This window comes from Puntigrus tetrazona, chromosome 2, assembly GCF_018831695.1.
Source record: "Puntigrus tetrazona isolate hp1 chromosome 2, ASM1883169v1, whole genome shotgun sequence".
Classification (NCBI taxonomy): Eukaryota; Metazoa; Chordata; class Actinopteri; order Cypriniformes; family Cyprinidae; genus Puntigrus; species Puntigrus tetrazona.
The window spans coordinates 2107214-2127057 of record NC_056700.1 but is presented as its reverse complement, the minus strand read 5'-3'; the positions used below and the strand labels follow the sequence as shown (position 1 = coordinate 2127057).

General features: G+C 34.9%; 1 protein-coding gene across 4 annotated transcripts in view; it reads right to left on the bottom strand.

The window, feature by feature from the left end:
* Positions 1 to 19844, bottom strand: part of LOC122326519 (low-density lipoprotein receptor-related protein 8-like) — a 72565-nt gene that overhangs the window by 29182 nt on the left and 23539 nt on the right. For 3 of the 4 annotated variants that reach the window (XM_043221458.1, XM_043221475.1, XM_043221484.1), the window contains exons 3-4: positions 19513 to 19635; positions 6818 to 6940 (exon numbers count right to left, since the gene is read on the bottom strand). In XM_043221458.1, coding sequence (XP_043077393.1) covers positions 6818 to 6940; positions 19513 to 19635 — 246 coding nt within the window. The remainder of the gene's footprint in view (positions 1 to 6817; positions 6941 to 19512; positions 19636 to 19844) is intronic. The other variant, XM_043221465.1, reaches the window with a different exon arrangement.

Here is a 19844-nt window from a genome sequence, read left to right as displayed (position 1 = left end):
ATTTATATATTACATATTTTATATATTTATATTTTTATAAAATGTAAATATGTAAATATAAAACTCTTGAAATATGAATTGTGTAATTATTATAAATTAAATATATTTATATATAAATTAAATAAATTATAGAATATAAGTTAAATAAACTATAATACATTATTTTCCAGACAGTATTTAAAAAATAGAATTGTGATAATGCCACATTCTGTAAAGTTAAACATTAGTTTATAATATTTGAATATATATGTATTTATTAATTTTATTACTACTATTACTACAACTACTGCAAAACCTTACAAAGTCATTTCTAATTTTCTAAAATGAAATCACTATTGAGTAAACCTTACTGTCATGAATTTGCTCGACTGTTACACGTCACCCTGGACTTCATTTCCCATACTCCATTGCACAGATTGGTTTCACCTGTGTTTAATTACACACTCACCTGATTACACAGTACACACTGCATAAGCCATGAACTATATATCGCTCTTCCAGGAATAGCGACTCTATGAAGCCATTGCGTTTTTTATTTTCTGTTTAGTCTCCAGTATTTGTCACTCTCCTAGTGATAGATGCTTTATGGAGCCAGTTTAGTTATTATCTCGTCTTGCCTGTTTTCCCGTTGTTAGACTTTTGCCAGTGTGTTTTGGATTAACCCTTTGCCTACTGTTTTGAACACTGTTTGTACCTCGTTTGGATTATCGCTCGCTCCCCTGGATTACTGCTGGATTAATCCATTTAAGTGAAGCACTCAGAAATTGTTAATATCGCAGGTATTTCAGGTGAAAAGGCAACAGAAATGATGAATATGCTTAGCAGAGATCTGGAATGAGTGAAAGATGGATCTGCATTGATTTTTCTATAGCTCTGAGCTCTAGCCCAGTCAGCAGAGCTTCTGAGGAGACTCCGTAGTGGATGCTGGAGCGAAGCCAGTTTGACCCAGTTCCCTGGAAACTGCTCTGCCGTGATGATGAGAGCTTCTGATTAGTAGAGGTGAAGCTGTGGACCGCAACCAGCCTGAGGGAGAGAGGTATGACGGACCAGTCTACCCACATTACACTCTACTAGTGCCCGCTGAAAGCCCACGAACAATGTTTCTTGTGTGGTTTTTATCTAGACAGCATGCACCAGGAAACTTTTATGCTCTTGTCCATAACTGTAACCAGAAAAATGATCATTAAAAAATTGAAAATCATTAAAATTTGAAACCTTTCAAAGTAATATTTGGACGAGCTATTTGAACTGCACTTGACCTTTCATTTCCTGCGTGATGAATTAACCAAACATTATAAAAACTGTTTCATATACATTTCTTGAATCATTATTTGATTTGGCCGCCAAAAGTGAAGACATGTTTACATCTGAATCTGAAAAAATAAATAAATAAAAATTCAAAACTAGATGGATAACTAACGTAGATTAAAAAATTAATGTAAGAAGGTCATGTGACAAAAATGTATCATTTATTGGTGTTAGGTACTGAATGTTTATTGTTTAATTATATCATAATATTTAATTATACCATTCAAATTAAATATTAATTCTTATATTTACTGTATATTTATATATATATATATATATATATATATATATATATATTATATAAATATATATATATATATATATATATATATATATATATATATATATATATATATATATATATATATATATATATATATATATATATATAGATACTTTTATTCAGCAAAGATGCTGATCAAAATTTATCAAAAGTGACAGTATAGACATTTATGTTATTTTATTATTTTATATAACTACTTTTATGTAACTTTTTATTTATCAAAAGGTCCTGAAATAATCACAGTTTTCTCAAAAATATCAAGCAGTGCAACTATTTTCAGCATGGATTATATAAAAAAACGTTTCTTGATCATATTTCTGAAGTATCATGTGACACCGAAGACTGCAGTAATGATGCTGAAAGTCAAGCTTTGATCGTAGAATAAATTACATTTTAAAAGAGTTTTCATAAAAAATATTTTATATAGTAAGCAGTATTTAGCGTACACTTGTCGTGAGAGGTATGCCAGTATTCTGAACGTGCCGGAGATATCTTTTGTGTTTTTGAACAGCTAATAGATCAGGTACAGAAGCTGAATGCTGACGTTTGTCAGTAAACAGTAATTAGCGTAGCACATAGCCTGTGACCAGATTTGAAATGCTATGCGGGATGTTGCATGTGATTTTACATGATGAGCAATTTGAGCTTCTAGAGCGGCTGATAATCAAACCTGCTCAAGAGAATCATGCATAATTCAATACATGGAAGACTCAATTAACTGCACGCCAAAGAGAGAGTGACTTTAATAAGTTACCCACTGCTTGCTAACGCTGATATTAGAAGGATTCTGTGGAGGAAGAGAACACTGCACCAGCGGAGGGTGTTTTTGATCAATGACTAGCAAGGAGCATTTGTCTGTTACAGTGCATGTAAATCTAATTTATGTACAGCGAGGGATATGATGGATGCTGAATGATGACAAATGAGTTATGACCGGGAATAAGTCAGAGACCTGCACCTCCTGCTCAGTGTGTGTTAATATCATAGCATACCGCGTAGGGCTGGGAAGTTTGTAGTCCTAAAACCCAGCAGAGAATTAGCATTCGTATGATAAATTCATTTTTATTCAGCATTTTTGATTCACGATTAGAACACAACATAAACATTTTTTAAAGACACTGAAGAAGAAACACATGGTTGTATCTTAAATAACAAGTCTGAGGCACTTTTTAGTTGTTTTAAGTTGAAAAAATAAAAAAAGACTATTTTTGGAATTAAATATCTAGTGCTGATTGAATGAGTATTTACAGGAAAGCTGCTGTATAAGAAAACTTCACATATAAATATGTACTGTCCTTACTGTGGATAATAATAGAGCATTCTGACACATTTCCGCAGTTCATTTGGGGAAAAACAAGCTTTTAGAGAGCTAATCTTCATGATGATATTTTACCAGAATATCCATACATCATCTGAAAGATGAATAAATAAGCTTTTCGTTGGTGTATGGTTTGTTAACACAAGATTAGTTTGAGATACAATTGAAATAAATCTGGAATCTAAGGGCACAAAAAAATCTAAATACTAAGAAAATCGCCTTTAAAGTTGTCCAAATTAAGTTGTACCTAATCTGGACAATCAAAAACTAATCGAAAATTAGGTTTAACATATTTACTGTAAAAAAATGTGCTAAATATCTTCGTGGAAAGGAAGATATTTTAAAGAAAGTTTGTAAGCAGGCTGTTTTGGGTCACCATAGACTTCCAAAGTAGAAAAAAAAATACCATAAAAGTCAATGGTGACCAAAACAGCCTGGTTGCAAGATTTCTTCAAAACATTTTCTTTTGTGTTCGGCAGAGCAAACTACTCGAGGGTGAGTAAATGATGACAGAATTTTCTTTTTTGGGGTGAACTATCTTTTAATGTGTTCGTGGTGGTGCAGTCTCCTAGTGATTCTCCCGGGTTTAAGTTTGACCTAAAGACTGTCTGTTTTGGGCATATCCTGTGTCGTGCGCTTACAGCCACTAACCGTTACAGAATTGTCTAAAAAAAAGGCTGAAGTAGGGATTATTAAAGTGTGTAATTTCCTTTAAGCCTCTTTATGAGAAAGCGTCTGCCGAGAATATTAATGTTGAATCAAACTATACTGCACATATCATAGATAAACAGATAAGTCAAAGATTGAAGCAACAAACACATATTGGATGCCGATAAAGGTTATACGGCACTACAGGTCAAAAGAACCGGAAATGAAACGCATGCAGTGCTGAGTAAGATGTGCGCTGACCGAGCACATATCCCGTATGAGAATCATTGCAGCGGATTCAAGTTATGAGGCCTTTGGCGGTGGATAATTAGGGGTGTATTACACTCTACAGACCTGGCAGAGAAAGGCAGGAAATCAATTATCATCAGGGCCCAGGTGAAATATCATTTAGAGCCAGGGCTCAGGTTCTCCTGGCTCGATACTGTGACATTGGCACGGATGTACCGATCAAGAGTCTGAGCGGTAAGAGACTGTCTGGACTCTCCGTTTATAGCTTGATGAAAATAGAAGCATGATTACCTCTATAGAAGGGAAGAATGGCTCGGTGCTGCCAGGACTTGTGCGGTTGATGAGGACGGCTGAATAAAGCGCTGATTGATAGAAATCGCTTGGAAAACATACAACCGCACAAACTCGTCCGTCCAAAACGACTGCATGTAGAAGATGCATTATGATTTATTAGGCTTTGTGTTTCGCCAAGTCTTTTAACAGCCGTGAATTATCATCCCCCCAGAGTGAAAAATGGTTGGAGGGTGTTTCATTTGCTCTTAATAGGGCAATTAACACTGTGATTTATATCTTGTGAGATTGCAAGTTTTTAATGTTTCAGACGGGCCGGCAAGATAACGAAATGATCTGGAACACTAGTTTGGGTTTTAATTTGTTATGTGAATTAAATCCAATCTGTGGAGCATTTTCGAGTTAATTATAAAAGCAAACTTTATTTAAATGGCCTTTCTGTAAAGCTTTTAAAATCACAAATGGCCATGCTGACACATTAATGTATTTTCAGCTACTTTGTCTTGAATCATCAGAGTGTGTCAACAGATGTGACCTGCAGGTTAATTGCAATTAACAGTAATCTCTGTCCTTTAAAAGGACCAAATCATAATCAGAAATGAACAAGACAACTAATTAAATAAACACAGACAGATTGGAAACATTACATTATGTGCAATAAAGATATATATAAAGACTAATTATATATTGAATGTTTAAGTGAAATAAACTATGATTATGTAACCTCTGGAAATGCTGTTTAAATAAAGGTTTGACTGGATTTTTGGTATTTTCTACAATTATTTAGACTTTATAATATAATCTACAACATAATATATAATATAATATAATATAATACTTTATTACTTTATTGTATACCCATTTATCAATTGCTTTATCAATAAGGTCCAATAAGCTTTTTTATGCAGTTTTTATTCATATGTTAGTTAATACAAATTAAAGTTTTTATTTTTCAGTTCATGTTAGTTCAGCTCCATTAAAAAATATTAAAAAAAAATTTAAACAATTTTAATAATGTATTAGCAAATGCTAAAATTAAAATGAACCAAGACTAATAAATTCCTCTATTGTATTGTTATATTTTGTATATTTCATTCTTAGTTCATGTTAACTAATGTTAACAAACAGAACCTTTTGTTTTGAAAAGCACATCTATTTTTATTTAGTAATGTTATGAATTGTAGTGTATTTATTATAATGTTTAAGTATAAAATCAGTAGCTCAAAATGATCATGTTTTAGCAGCTGCGAGACTATTCTTTATTTTAACAGGCAGTACTAAAAGAGAGAGAGAGTCGAGAGATGCCATTAATGTGAGACTGACAGTGAAGAGATACTATTATAAAGAGCAAGGGGAAGGGAAGCTAGAGAAAGCGTTAATTTCCACAGCTTCATAAAAGTAGGGCAGCGGGATTCACAGCGGGGGTCTGGGAGGACGTCTGATTGGCTGAGGTAACACAACCATGTTTAATAAGCAGAGCTCAAGCACCTCCCACCAGAAGCGTTGAAACGTTCAATGATCGTGACACATGAGCATGAGCTCTGCCACTAACATCAATACCCATGAGTCTAGACAATTTATCACGGAAACCTTGGGCGAGGATGTCAAGGACATGCTTTGCTACTCCTTAAGAATAATCACTCGGCACCACAGCCTTCAGCATTCAGTTTGAGCTTAACATACAGTAGACGAAGACTAACCCACACTTATAAATAATAACAGTATTCATTTAAATGAATATGCATAAATTTTTCTTCATTGTTTTACAATGTTATTGTCAATGTCGAGTATTATCACAATTTATGATGCCGTTTCTAATTGTCTTTTCTAATAATCTTTATAATGGCCCGTTTAAACACGCCCCCACTTTTCTACCTCACAGGGTGCGTTTATTTTCAAACACCGTCCAAATGTTTACGCAAAGAAAGAAGGCGGAGCTATTATTCCTCACTTTTTTAAAGAGCATTTAGAATTTGATGACCGTGATTTGATATGTGTTACAAAATCAGCAAGTCTTGTGATTGTGTTAATAATGAAGAATACAGTTTCTTCGCTAGCTCTGTAACCTATTCTTGAACGGCTATTGAACCACTGATGTCATATGGACCATTTTAACGATGTCCTTGCTACTTTTCTGGGCCTTAAACATGCCAGTTGTGTTGTTCTCTATGCAGGGTCAGAAAGCTCTCAGATTTCATTAAAATCTTAATTTGCGATCTGGAGATGAACGAAGGTCATGTAGGTTTGTAAATGAATGACAGTCAATGATCCCTTTAAGTAAAATGTACACACTTGTGGATTACAATTGAACGTTTCATGTAGACTCATTTAAATATCTCAGCATTACATGCACACACACGACAGACTTGTCTGTGACTGGTTACCATTCTCAAAAGCGTTGTAAACAGAATAATTACACACCCGAGTAAACTTGATTAAATGCTGTAATCAACACTTAATTGTACTTATCTAGTACTACAATTGTCCAATAAACACATAATTGTCCATTACTAAAAGACAGAACACGCACGTAAAAAGACAACAGCGTGCTCGAGAAATAAACCATACACATCTCTCTTTCTTCTTTGTTCCTTTTGGAGCCATGAATGCAGCAGGTCCACAGCATCAGGGTCAAACTAAGTTCAAACTATCACCTCGGCCTTGAACAAAACTCCCTGCGGAGAATCAAACACAGTCTGAGGGAAAGAGAGCAAACTTACCTGCTGCACAGTCTGCTTCATCTTCACCGTTTTCGCAGTCTCTTTCGCCGTCGCACCGCCAGGACAGAGACACACACTTCCCTCCGCAGTCAAACTTCTCCGGCGGACACGTCTGTTTGACTGCTGTGGAACAGAAACAAATGTTTGAGCAGGTTCGAGTGAAAGATTCGGCGGGTAAATCGCCATTTTGTTGATCTCAGATCTGTGCTGCCTGTCATAGTGAGAAAGGTGAGATCGCGAATGTGATCCTGACACGCGTGGGCCCCTCTAAACAGAATTTTTAAATACAATTTTCAGCAAGTCATACACTCATATACTTCCTGGCTGCTGATGCACTTCAGAATGAGATAAGTGTTAAGTGTTAGGGCGTTACTGACTAATAGTAGTGACGGTGCTCAATTTTTTGACAGAATGTCGGGTTTCCATCCATAACTGGTTTTAAATTTAGGCTAGGCAACTCTTGGGAGGCTAGCGAAAGCAAACTAGCTTTAAAAAGCATGAGATCCCACCCAAAATCGCAAAATCGATCTCCAAAGCCATGCCTCCTCCAAAACACATGAATGTGCTTGTGTCTTATTGATCGGTGAGAAAACATTACAGTACAAAGCGCATGCTGATCAAGTCTGCATAAACATATTTCACATGCGAACACGCAAGAGACTTTCAGTAGTTAGCATGTAGCTACGCTCATGCTGCTGAAATAAGTTCATTTCTGGTGTTCATTACCATCGAATTATGCAAATTAGGGGCGTTATTGTTGTTATTTTGTGTAAATGCATTACTTAATTTTAATCCTGTTATCCAATTGAGATCCTAATTAATTAATGCAAGATAAACACTGCTATGGTTGCTAGCTAAACAAAAAAGGGTACATTTTAGGATACGCTTATTCACTACTTTACATTTATCTCAGTAAACTCCTAATTTTCAGCTTATTAATAGTTAGTAAGGTAGTTGTTAAGTTTAGTTATTAGGTAAGATGAGGGATGTAGAATAAGCTCATGTAGAATAAGGCATTAATATGTGCTTAATTACTGCTAATAAACGGCTAATGTTCTTGAGATCAAACAGGGTCAGGTGTACATGGACCCCGTTTTAGCAGCTCTGTCCCCCTCTTTCCTTCACAGCCATGGCCAATCTGCTCCATTTGGCAGGCTGTCTGTTGATATTAGATTACAGTTTGAGAGGTATCAGAAATGCAGGCATAAATAAATCATCTTTGGCTGCAGAGGCCTGGAGAGCCGCCACAGTCATTGAGTCTGCCCGGGCCGTTTGACTGGTCTTATATCATGAAAGAATTCAAAATGGCTCAACAAGTTATACCAATTAGCCCTGCCAAGGACGTGCTGTATAAACCTCCTAGAATCAGGGAGAAAGGGCAGCTCCGTTTAGGCTGTCGGTTTTCTCAATTTGCTCTCGAGTATATTTATTATTCATCGCCGGGTCTGTTTCATCATTTAGATGAGTGATACATATCAAATGAGATGTGATTTCTATTACTGCAGCACTTGTCGAACCCTCGGTATCATTCATCAAGCAAAATAGCTGTCATTTATTTTCCTGACATTATTATTTTACCGAATTCAAGCCAGTCCTGGTTTGAAATAATGAGAACAAACAGTGTCAATTCATAACACTTTGAGACAACCAAAATGCTTTTTTTTTTTTTTTTTTAGGATCTGCATTGCAGTAATGCGGTGTTCGAGTGAACAGGTTGGTGGGTGTGTGTCTGTATAAAGGCGCAGCAGATGCTTGTACAGCTAGAGGAAGTGAATTAATGAATGCATTATTGACTAATTATAGTATGAATGCACTAAGTGCAAAAGACAAAGACGGATCAATGAAGCATTAATGATTTTTAATTTAACCAATCTGAATGCTTTAGAGACTCATAATCCACCATGAAATAGACTAATAGTAAAAATATCAACAGGACTTGATCAATCTGGAGCTCTGTTCCAGAAACTCTATGCTGTCTTGACGTCGAACCTCATAAGTCACAGATTTAGGGACAGCTCACGCAAACGCATTTTTCCTTTCAAATGCACTTTTCTGTAGTTCTCTATGAGCACGTGCTGTGCATGACCGTTGCGTTTGCATTTCACACCTTTTGCAGTGTCTCACATATTTAAAAAAAAATGTAATTCAAATAATTTCACACTTTACACACAGTACTGCTTGTCAATTTCAGGTCCAAAACAGTCCAATCAGAAGGCTTTGGAGGTGGGAGACGTGTTGCAAGGTTTTGTTTTGTTTAGTTTTGTTATGGCAGCATATTAGCACGTACTGTAAAAATGATTTTAATGGTAAACAAACTGTAAAAAAGCCAAAGTAAAATGTTGCTAAAAAGAACATAATTTTGTATATGTAGTTTGATGTAATGTGTTTATGCAGTTAAAAAAGCTGTATTTTCCACATGCTGTTCATTATTGTTTCTCCTCTAAGCCCCGCCTTCCAGAAACAGGTCGATTTGTACAAAGTGTGCTCTGATTGGGCAGCTATCTGGTGCATTGTGATTGGCCAAAATCTCGAACGTGTGGCGGAAATGTTACGCCCCTACCCATTACTGTTTCCCGAGACTATGACACAAAAACAATAAAAGCCATTACAAATGAGGCATTTGTGTTATATCCAGTGGGGAAAACCCCCCACTCTGTGACATAGAAAAGTGGGGGCGTGTTTAAACAAGGCATTTAAGGGGGTGTGGACAAGTCATAATGGTTATAAAGAATATCTCTTTGATTTTAAAACTATCTATTAATTATCTATGAACAGCTTGTAACACCCAAAAGAGAAAGGAAAATTTGCTTTAAATAATGGTATTTAAGTTAAATAACGGTATGTTCCCGTACTACTAAATACAGTAAAACAACTGTAATGGACAGTTAATGTAATTTTAATTGTAAAATACTGTTTTTGAAGTGGAAAAAGGATGTAACTACGTAAGGCTTTTTTCCCGGAAATTTCTTCTGCAGTCTGATGGCCTCTCTTATTTTAGTGTCAGCTACCCATTTAATAAAATCATTTTTAACTGAAACGTTATCAGAGCATTTATGGCTTGAATCTTGTTACAGTAGCTCAGTAGCCTACATACTGTTATTGAGGAACACAAGAAGAAAGAAACAGAAGAAAGAAAGTCACATGAGAGTCAGCAAATGATGACAGAATATTCATTAAAGCAGATACTGTCGAGATAAAGTTGAGATGACTGGAAAAAAAGTCAAAAAAAAGGAAGGAGAGTGAGAAGGCACGCGAAGAACAAATGATAAGAAGGTCAGAGGAGCTTATTTTGCTCCCATGTGACTTCACACTTGTGCCGTATATGCAGCGAGGTGTGAGGTGAGAGAGCGGCGTTGTGAAAAGGTCGCGGTGAACTCGGAGGAGACATCTGGCTTTGCCGATGGCTATTTGATGGAGAGCTTCTTAAACTCCACTTCACTGAAATCAGCGGAGTCAAATATCGCCGTTAATCTCTAAACACATTAAACTTATCCCCACTTCATCAAGTCATTTCTGTTGTCAGGGGTGCTGCCATATGGAAATAGAGCACAGGTTGTGCATTAATGAAGTCACCTTTAACTTAAAGCTGCAGTGTGTCATTTTTAAGCCACAAGCAACAGAGAATAATAATCGTATGTTGCCTTCCATACGTATGAAAACTGGTAAGGATTATGGCACTTGCTATGTGAATGTCAAAACTAATAATGGACATGATGCAATAAGGTAAAAAAGAAAAAAATTGAAAGAATGATACTGTTTTCCTACTACTGGAAATGAACAGGAAGTGAGTTTTGTATAGTGGAAACAGTAGGTACTGACCCCAGTCAAAACTGAAACGCATTTTTTGACATATCCACATCAAATTGTTTAGAAAATAACTCGATATACGGTTTTGATTTTCGTGCATTTTTACAGTTTTGGAAAATACTTACTGCATATAATATTCTGTGGAAAGCAATTCTCCGTTAAAGTTTCTTTTTTTTTTTTTTAAATTAACCTTAAGTCTGTGCTAAGTTTAAGTTTAAGTTTCAGTTGCAAAATAAATTTTTAGATCTATATGCTCAAAACAGGTAATACATTGATTATAAATACCTAAAAAATTATTTTGCACAATTATGATACAGCTCAAAATTATTATTAAATTAAATTGCTATTTTTCTTTTATGCCAAAAATGTTAAGTAAAAATTATGTTAGATAAATGTCAATTTTCTACCGTAAATATATCAAAATGTAATTTTTGATTAATAATATGCATGGCTAAAAAACTTATTTAGACAACAATAAGGATTTTCTTAATATGTTTTTTTTTTTTTGCACCCTCAGATTTTCAAATTGTTCAATCCCGACAAACCATACATCAATGGGAAGCGTATTTATTCAGATTTGAGATGAATATTTGCTGGATTTGTGGTCCAAGGTCACATATGTAAAAGAAATTAATATTTTTATTCAGTGAGGATCCATTAATAGCAGGTTTCATTTTTCCAAATGAATACAATGTCTGCTTTTGATCAAAGAATCCTGAAAACAAATGTTTTCTGTTTTCAACTCTCACGACTGTAGCAATGATGCAGAAAATTCAGTTTTGCATCACAGGAATAAACTACGTTTCAAAATATATTCAAATAGAAAACAGTTATTTTGTTATACTATTGCTGTTTTTACCATATTTTTTTACATCAAATAAATAATGGGTAAACGACGGCGTCTCTCATTTGTGTGCAAATTACTAAATTAATTACTAAATTACAATTTGATCAAAACTAAACATTTACAGAGCTTTCTTGCAGCTTGAATCTTATTACAGTAGCTACGTTGTTAACTACGTACCGTCAGTGAGGAATAAAACTAGGTCAATTCTAGATGTCGACCAAATTAAAGAAACAGAAAGCTAAAAAATTAAATTATTTAAGTGCTGTTTTGGTTCAGCTGCCATTATAGTTCCCTTCATAGACAAATCAGGGAACTAGTAATAATCCTTAGCTCGTATCTGAGTGATGTTGCAACCGGACAGACAATATACTGAAGGAAAAGATTTGATGTACTAGTCCAGCAGTGATTTACTAAACATATTGGACAGCATATGGCAGTCAATTACATAAAGTGGGGCAGCAAAACCCTGCTTGTGCTGTATTTTGACTGTAGAGATCACAAACAGTCTCAGCTCTCAGTCACTAATGCTTTCCCTATGAAAGGGGGTTTGACTGTTTTCCTTTTTTAAAAGCCGTTAAATCGGCTTTTATAATTCCTGTGCGCTTCCTTGCAATAGGAAAATGTACTGAACATGGAAGCGTCATTTATTATTAAATAAGACATCCAGAACGGTGCTCCTGCAGTAGTGCTCGCTAATGTGAGAGCGCAAGGTTACTCCAGCATGAAAACTGTGTGTGACAGACAGACAAAAACTTCTCTGTGTGTGTGTGTGTGTGTGTGTGTGATATAGGAATGTCGTGATGTACCTTGGGTTTTTTGTGTGAAGCTTTTAGAGCCATAATGGAAGATGAACATCAAATTCAGTGATCTAACTGAGGTCGAAAGATCAGGAAAAAAATGAATTAAATAATTAAATTAAATTTATTTCAAGATTAAATAAAAAGGTATTTCAAGCGTGCAAAGACAACTTAATGTAATCAATTAATTAATGTAATTAATCATGACCAGTGTATACTTTTTATTATAAGGTAATCTTCTTTGACGTTCACCCATCAAACACTCAATAAAAAAATCACAAATAATAATAATAATAATAATTTTGTTTAGATAATAATAATGTTGCTTTAGAAAAAAATCTCTTTAATTCACCAGGGCTGCACTTATTCGATCAAACAAAAACACAACTAAACAAACAAACACGAAACATTGTGCAAAGTACTGTGGAGAAAAACTATTATTAAACTCTTAAAACTACATTATTTTATAAATGACACCCATTTCAATATTTTAAAAAGCAGTTTAATCCCTATGATGCGATGCTGAACTTTAAGCATCATTTTGCTGCTCAGTTATTATTGGTGTTAAATTATTAATGATGATATCAGTGTTGAGAGCATTACTTAATTTCAGCTATTTTTGTCGGGATTCTTTGATGAAAAAAATTGCATAATAATATAAATATTTTGACACATTATAAATGTCTTTAAATGCATCCTTGCTTTTTTTTTTTTTTACTTAGCCCAAACATTTGAATGGTAATTTATTGCAGTTTCCGCAAAAATATTAAGAATAAATAATAATCATGCATTTCTTGAGAAGCAAATCTGCATATCAGAATGATTTCTAAAGGATCGCGTGACGCTGAAGATGCTGAATAATTCAGCCGTTTATCCTAGGAATAAATTAAACGTATTACTTTATACTTACTTACACAATATTTGATCAAATCAGTGCAGCCTTGATGAGCGTAAGATACTTTTGTTCCGATTGTTGCTGGTAGTGTATTTAAGCCTAATTTATTGCAATAATTGCAAGTTCTTAAATTTCGTTTCAACTTATTTCAAAATATTAAGTGATCAAATATTTTATTGTAACACCAACAAGCAGTTAACATAATAAAGTGTGATGAATAGTTTTAATATGTGCACCTTAACAGCAGTTTTATCTTCAGTGTGGACCAACAGATTGCAACAAGCGTGGATGCTGAGCTTAGGGCACAATCTCAGGACTGCCATCTCGTAATGGTTTTTTGACAAGACCTGAATGCTGAAGAAAGTGGTTTGAGGCAAAACGCTAAACAAAGGCTTTGAGATATTGCTGGATAAAGTACATGCTTCATTGTTTATGGCAGCTAGATAAATTAAACATGAATGAGGCTACTGCTGTGTTTGCTTCACAGGCTCGGCGTGGTCATACTGTTTTTGGAGAAAATATGTCTAGAGTATCCAACCGTTCGGTTGTTGTGAGGTGTAATAATCAATATTTAACTCATTTTAGTTGACTAGAGCATGGCATTATTCTTTTATGCGTAGTACATAATAGGACAATAGCGAAATACTGATTCGGGCAACAACGAGCTCGCTAAATCTAAAGCTTCCATCGAGAAAACAGGTCCTTGAGCCAAGATTTAAAGGGGTCACGAACTGAGAAATCAAAATTTCCTTGATCTTGTGACGTATTCGAGCTTGATGTGCTATAAAAACAAAATGATACAGAAACAACAAGATGCTCTGCGGCGTGTCAAGCTGTGGAAAATCCCTCTGATCCCGGCGTTGGGAATGAGTGGATGAACTTTATTTTTAATGAAGATGCAGATCGTGTCGGTAAGAAGAACTCGGTGCTTTGTTCACTTCGTTTAAACCCAGAATTATTTAAACCCAGAATTATTTAGAAACAGATATAAATAGATTAAAAAAATCTAAATCAAAAGATATTTACACAGATATAAATAGACTTTTATTTTGAAAATCTAAATCTAAATATTTTTTAAATATATGCTGTATGTGTGTGTGTATATCTATACATAATAAATATACACAGTACACAGACAGGGTCAAAAGACAATAATCCAGACATATATTACAATACAGACAGGGTCAAAACCAGAGACAATAATCACTAACGATATAACTACAATACAAACGAAAAAAACCTGCAGTTTATTTTGAATGTAATCTGGGACAATTAATAGTTTGAGGTCAGGGCTCCCCTCTGCTGGCTTAGTGACAATTATATATATATATATATATATATATATATATATATATATATATATATATATATATATATATATATATATATTAATAGTGTTCCACGTGTGTGCCTTTATATATACATAATGAATATATACACTGATATATATTACGTAAACAAAAAATGTTATTTTGTTTGAACTGTTATTAATGCGATTATTCATTTTGATGTCAATAATCCAAATCTTTTCTTAATATTTATCATCAGTATGATACGGTGCCTGGTAGGTGCCAGGTTCGGTTCATTTAGTTTTGTCGTGGCCACGACATATTCATTTGTGGGAATGTGATATTACGCAATATGCTTTTTGAAGCCACGACCCAAAGATGTCGTTACCGTGACAAAAAGATCAACATAATATGACGTTCCCATGAGTTAACATGACATTCACACGAACTAATTTCTCGTGGTCACATCATAATACAGTTGACTAGATAACCATAAAATAGACAAACCGTTTCTGTTTTTCAATTGTAAGTCATGTCCTCAAGTGTCAAGTAAATGATCATTTTACCTGCTTTGACTAAAACATAACATCACACAAACATCCTTCACTCATGCATGAGATACGTAATAACAGTCTAATGCATAATAAATAAGCATTTATGCAAACGAACAGACTTCCGAATAAACAGCATCGCTAATTGTTTCTTATATCGCGTCCATCAGCTAATGGCTTTCCAGAAAGTCTTGGTCTTGCTGTGTGAATTCATTAGAAGAACTGCCGTTGAAATGGCCCTTGAGTATTTATTCCATCTAAATGCATCAGGAGACTCTTTTGTTTGACATTTCTGTTGAAGATGCTTCTTGTAGATTGCACAATCCTATTAGCATGCAAACTACTTTCTTAAAACAGCCTACGTGATGAAAGAAACAAACACAATAATGCGCACATGCATTAGCTACGGCATTAGCCGTATTATTTCTGTGTACTCTACTGGCATCCACAAAATGAACATGAAGCGGCATGATGGCTTCTTTCTGCTGAAGGTAATGCATACATGGAGCGGAAAAAGCAGAAATACCGCAGGGAGGACTCATGTTTGAGCTGCAGTCAGTCTGAGATGACGTTTTATGTTGGACAGCTGTGCTCCTCACCTACAGATGCCGGCGTATCCGTAGTCATGGAAACACGGCCATGGTTTTATTGTGACTTTGAGAAAATACACATATTGCCCACATTAAATCAATGTTATCAGTCTCTATTTTTTCACTTGTCAAAACAGCCATAAGAGGACTCCTGGACAGACTAAACATGTCTGAAATAAGGTTGTTGGCTGAACTGATGGACCCAGCTGAACATCCAGAAACACTGAAGTACTATACAGGCTGCAGAAAGCAATAGAGCTATAAGAAAAAGCATAATTCAAAGCATGATGTAAAATAAAAGTAAGACGCAGCCTTGATTGATGTACTACTGATGTACTAACAGCACCCAAATAAAATTGACAAAAGCCATCAAAACACCAATAAATTGTTATTATTATAATATTGTAATAACAACAACAACAACAATTATATACAAAATAATTGCTTATAATAATAATCATTTTTTATTTAGGATTGTGTAACAATAGTCAATTGCTATTATTATTATAATTTTTTTTTGCTATATTACTTGTCTAAAAAATTACATTGTTTATACATACATGTTAATATTATTTGCATTATTATTATTAACAACACATCCAATAAAAAATGATTAATATTATAATCATCAGGAACAACAACAACAATTATTTTTGAGATTGTATTACTGTTATTATAATTATGTAATAAACTATTACTATTATTATTAAAACTAATATTAAATGTATTATTAAATAAATGTAACAAACTGTTCTGTTATATATATATATATATATATATATATATATATATATATATATATATATATATATATATATATTTATATGTTCTATTAACCACAGAAATACTGTAGAATATAATTCAATATTTTTTTGTTATACTTTTAATGCTAAAACCTTTTCCAGGTTTAAATTAGATTTTTTGTCACAGATGTTCAGCGTGAAGAATCTAGTTCCTCTAATCGGTTCATTAATTCATTAGACTGTTTATGGCCGCTAAGCCATGCAGCAACTTGGCATATTAATATATGATTCAGCTGATGTGTGGTCACAGGTGTACGTTTACAATGGTTTTGATCTCATCTAATCAGATTTAGAGTTTGAAATACTATATTTAAAACAAACTTATGCTTTGGTATGCTGTAAGGACAAGGCCTGCATTTCCCAAAAGCATCGTAAGCTCAAGTACATCGCAGACCCACTGAAACCAATGGAGCTACTATGGTTTTGGAAAAAGACAGCCCAGAAATGTAAAAAATCTTTCTTACATATTTACATACTGTAAGAAAGTTTGGACAAACATATCAAAGGACGGTATACTCATTCTGTTTCATCAGTTAGCACAGTAATGAAGTTTTGTGTTAGGGCACAAGTCAGCTGTGGATACTACCGTATACAGCTCTTTTTTTAATATCACTCATGTTTTCCCACTGAACAGACATTTTCTGAACTGGTTGGGGATGGCGACTGAATCATTCATGAGAAAAGTGCACATGCAATGGCAGAAGGTGAAAATGTAATTAAATACTGGATGAGCTGCCATAATGAGCTTCGAAATAACTTCCTCTGAATGAAATAACACTCCTATAACTTGTTCCAAGGGCACAAAAACCATTGAAAAGAACGGATACAATGTTACTTCTAAATTCACACTCTGATTTTCATCCTTGGATACTGTTGCAGAGTCATAGAGTTTACATGACGCTACCTACATGAAAACTACAAGATCACATTTGATTTTCTTTAAGAGAGGAAACAGCACTTACTACGTAAATCAGACCAAATATCAGACAAACACAATCAAGTTGCTGCACAACAAACACAATGGGAAGCCAATCAGTAACGGACTCCACTTCAGGTGCGCTTTAGAGTGGTGAGTTTAATATTAGTAGCCTAAAGGAATCTTCTGGGTTCAATACAAGTTCAGTCCCTTGCATTACCAAAGGAAAAAAATGGATTTGTCCCACATTTGACAGTAATGCATTATGGATGATTCATAATGAATAAGGCATTCCAGAGGGTAAGACAACTGAAACGTGAAGCTTGTATTTATATTACAGCACTTATATTAAATATTTTATTCAAAAGTATGTCATTGGAGCTGTTGAAAGTTGTCTACAGGATTCTTTTAACGCTGGGACTATTGCTGTAGGGTAAACGTGGCCCCACTGACTTTCATTAATGCAATATTGTAAACATGATTTTGCTTGTTTTTACAAACTGAGGGTCAAGACAGAATGATTTCCTTTTTTAGAGTATTACAGATTCTTTAAATTAGTATTTCTTAACCAGAGGGCCTAAGCAAACTTCCAGAGAGACTCCAACAAAAGCTCAAGAGTTACATAACAGCTTACAACCTAAATGTTTAATCAAATTAAAAATGACTTTCAAATCATACAAGGCATTATTTTATTCACAATAGAAGAGACCATAACAAATGTTTAAACTGAGAAATTGTACAATTGTATCCACTAAACAAGCTCATTTTAAACTTGATGTCTGCTAGAGGTCTCAAAAAAGTTGGCACGGGGGCAACAAAGGCCTGAAAAAGCTATACATTTTGAAAAGATTCAGGCTGGAGAACATCTAGCAACTAATTAAGTTAATTGATATCAAGTCTGTTACATGATTCGCTTTAAAAGAGATGTTTTAAAGAGGCAGAGTCTCTTCAATCTGTAAAAGAATGTGTAAAAAGATTGTGGAGTACTTTCCTCAAAGACATTCCTCAAAGTCAGATTGCTAAGGCTTTGCAAATTTCATCATCTACAGTGGATAACTTCATCAAAAGATTCAGAGAAACTGGAGAAATCTCTGTGCTTAAGGGACGAGCCTAAAGACCACTGTTCTTCAGCCGTCAAACACCACTGCATCACTCATCAGCATAATTCCACATTTGACATTACTAAATGGGCCCAGAAATACTTCCAAAAACCACTGTCAGTAAACACAATCCTCCATGCCATCTGCAGATGCTAACTAAAGCTTTATCATGCAAAAAGAAAGCCATATGTGAACATGATCTAGAAGTGCCGTCATGTCCTGTGGGCCAAGGCTCATTTAAAATGGACTGTTTGAAAGTGTTCTATCGTCAGATCCAAATTTCACAATCTTGTTGGAAATCACAGATGCTGCGTCCTCCTTCCAGACTTTCCAGAGACCTTCCAGCGTGTTATCAGCGTCTAGTTTAAAAGCCAGCAAATCTGATAGCATGCGGATGCATAAGTGTATACGGTAAGGGCAGCTTGCATGTTTTCGAAGGCACTATGAATGCTGAAAGGTGTATAAAGGTTTTAGAGCAACATATGCTCCCCTCCAGACGTCTATTTTAGCTAGACAGTGCAGAACCACAAACTGCAGCTATTACAACAGCATGGCTTAATAGTAGAAGAGTGGTGCTAAATTGGTCTTTCTCCAGTCCAGATCTTTGACCTATAGATAACATTTGGCACATTAAAGACTACCACCAACTCTTCAACAGCTGAAAACCTATTTCAGGCAAGAATGGGAACAAATTCAAACACGAACTCTAACTCCAGAAACCCATAACATTGATGCCCAGACGTCTTCAAACTGTTATGAAAAGAAGGAGATGCTATGCCATGGTAAGCATTCCTCCGTCCCAGGTATTTTGAGAACTGTAGCAGGCATCAAATTTGAAACAAGCTCATTTTGTGCATAACATATCAAATTTGTTATGTTATCTGTGTTCTATTGTGAATAAAATGTTGGCTCTTGTGATTCGAACGTCTTTTAGTTTCCCTTTTTTAATTTAAAAAACATTTCTAGAATTCAGGTTGTACACATGAAGGCCTACATATTATGTCTTGGATAAAGGGGTGCCTTAAAATCCAAAAGGCTGCGAACCACTTCCTTTAATAGATCATGTAGATACATCAATAGATTTATGATATGCGACTTACTGCAGGTGGCATCAGCTTCATCCGACCCGTCTGGACACTCGGGTTCTCCGTCACACCGCCAACGTCCAGGAACACACTGACCATTCGCACACGCAAACTCTGAGGGAGCGCATGTGTTCTTCACTGTACACAGAGAAAGAAAGACAAGAGTTAAATGTTTGCACAGAAAGCTAAGTCTGAGACCACACTGAAATGATCTGATATTGCATCATGGGAGACAAACTAATTAGTTCTATATTGTGTACATAGCATATGCACGTCACCTAATGAAAGACTATTCTGTACTGCTGAGTCGTGTGTACAGGAAAAAGAACTGATTAGTTCACCTCCTG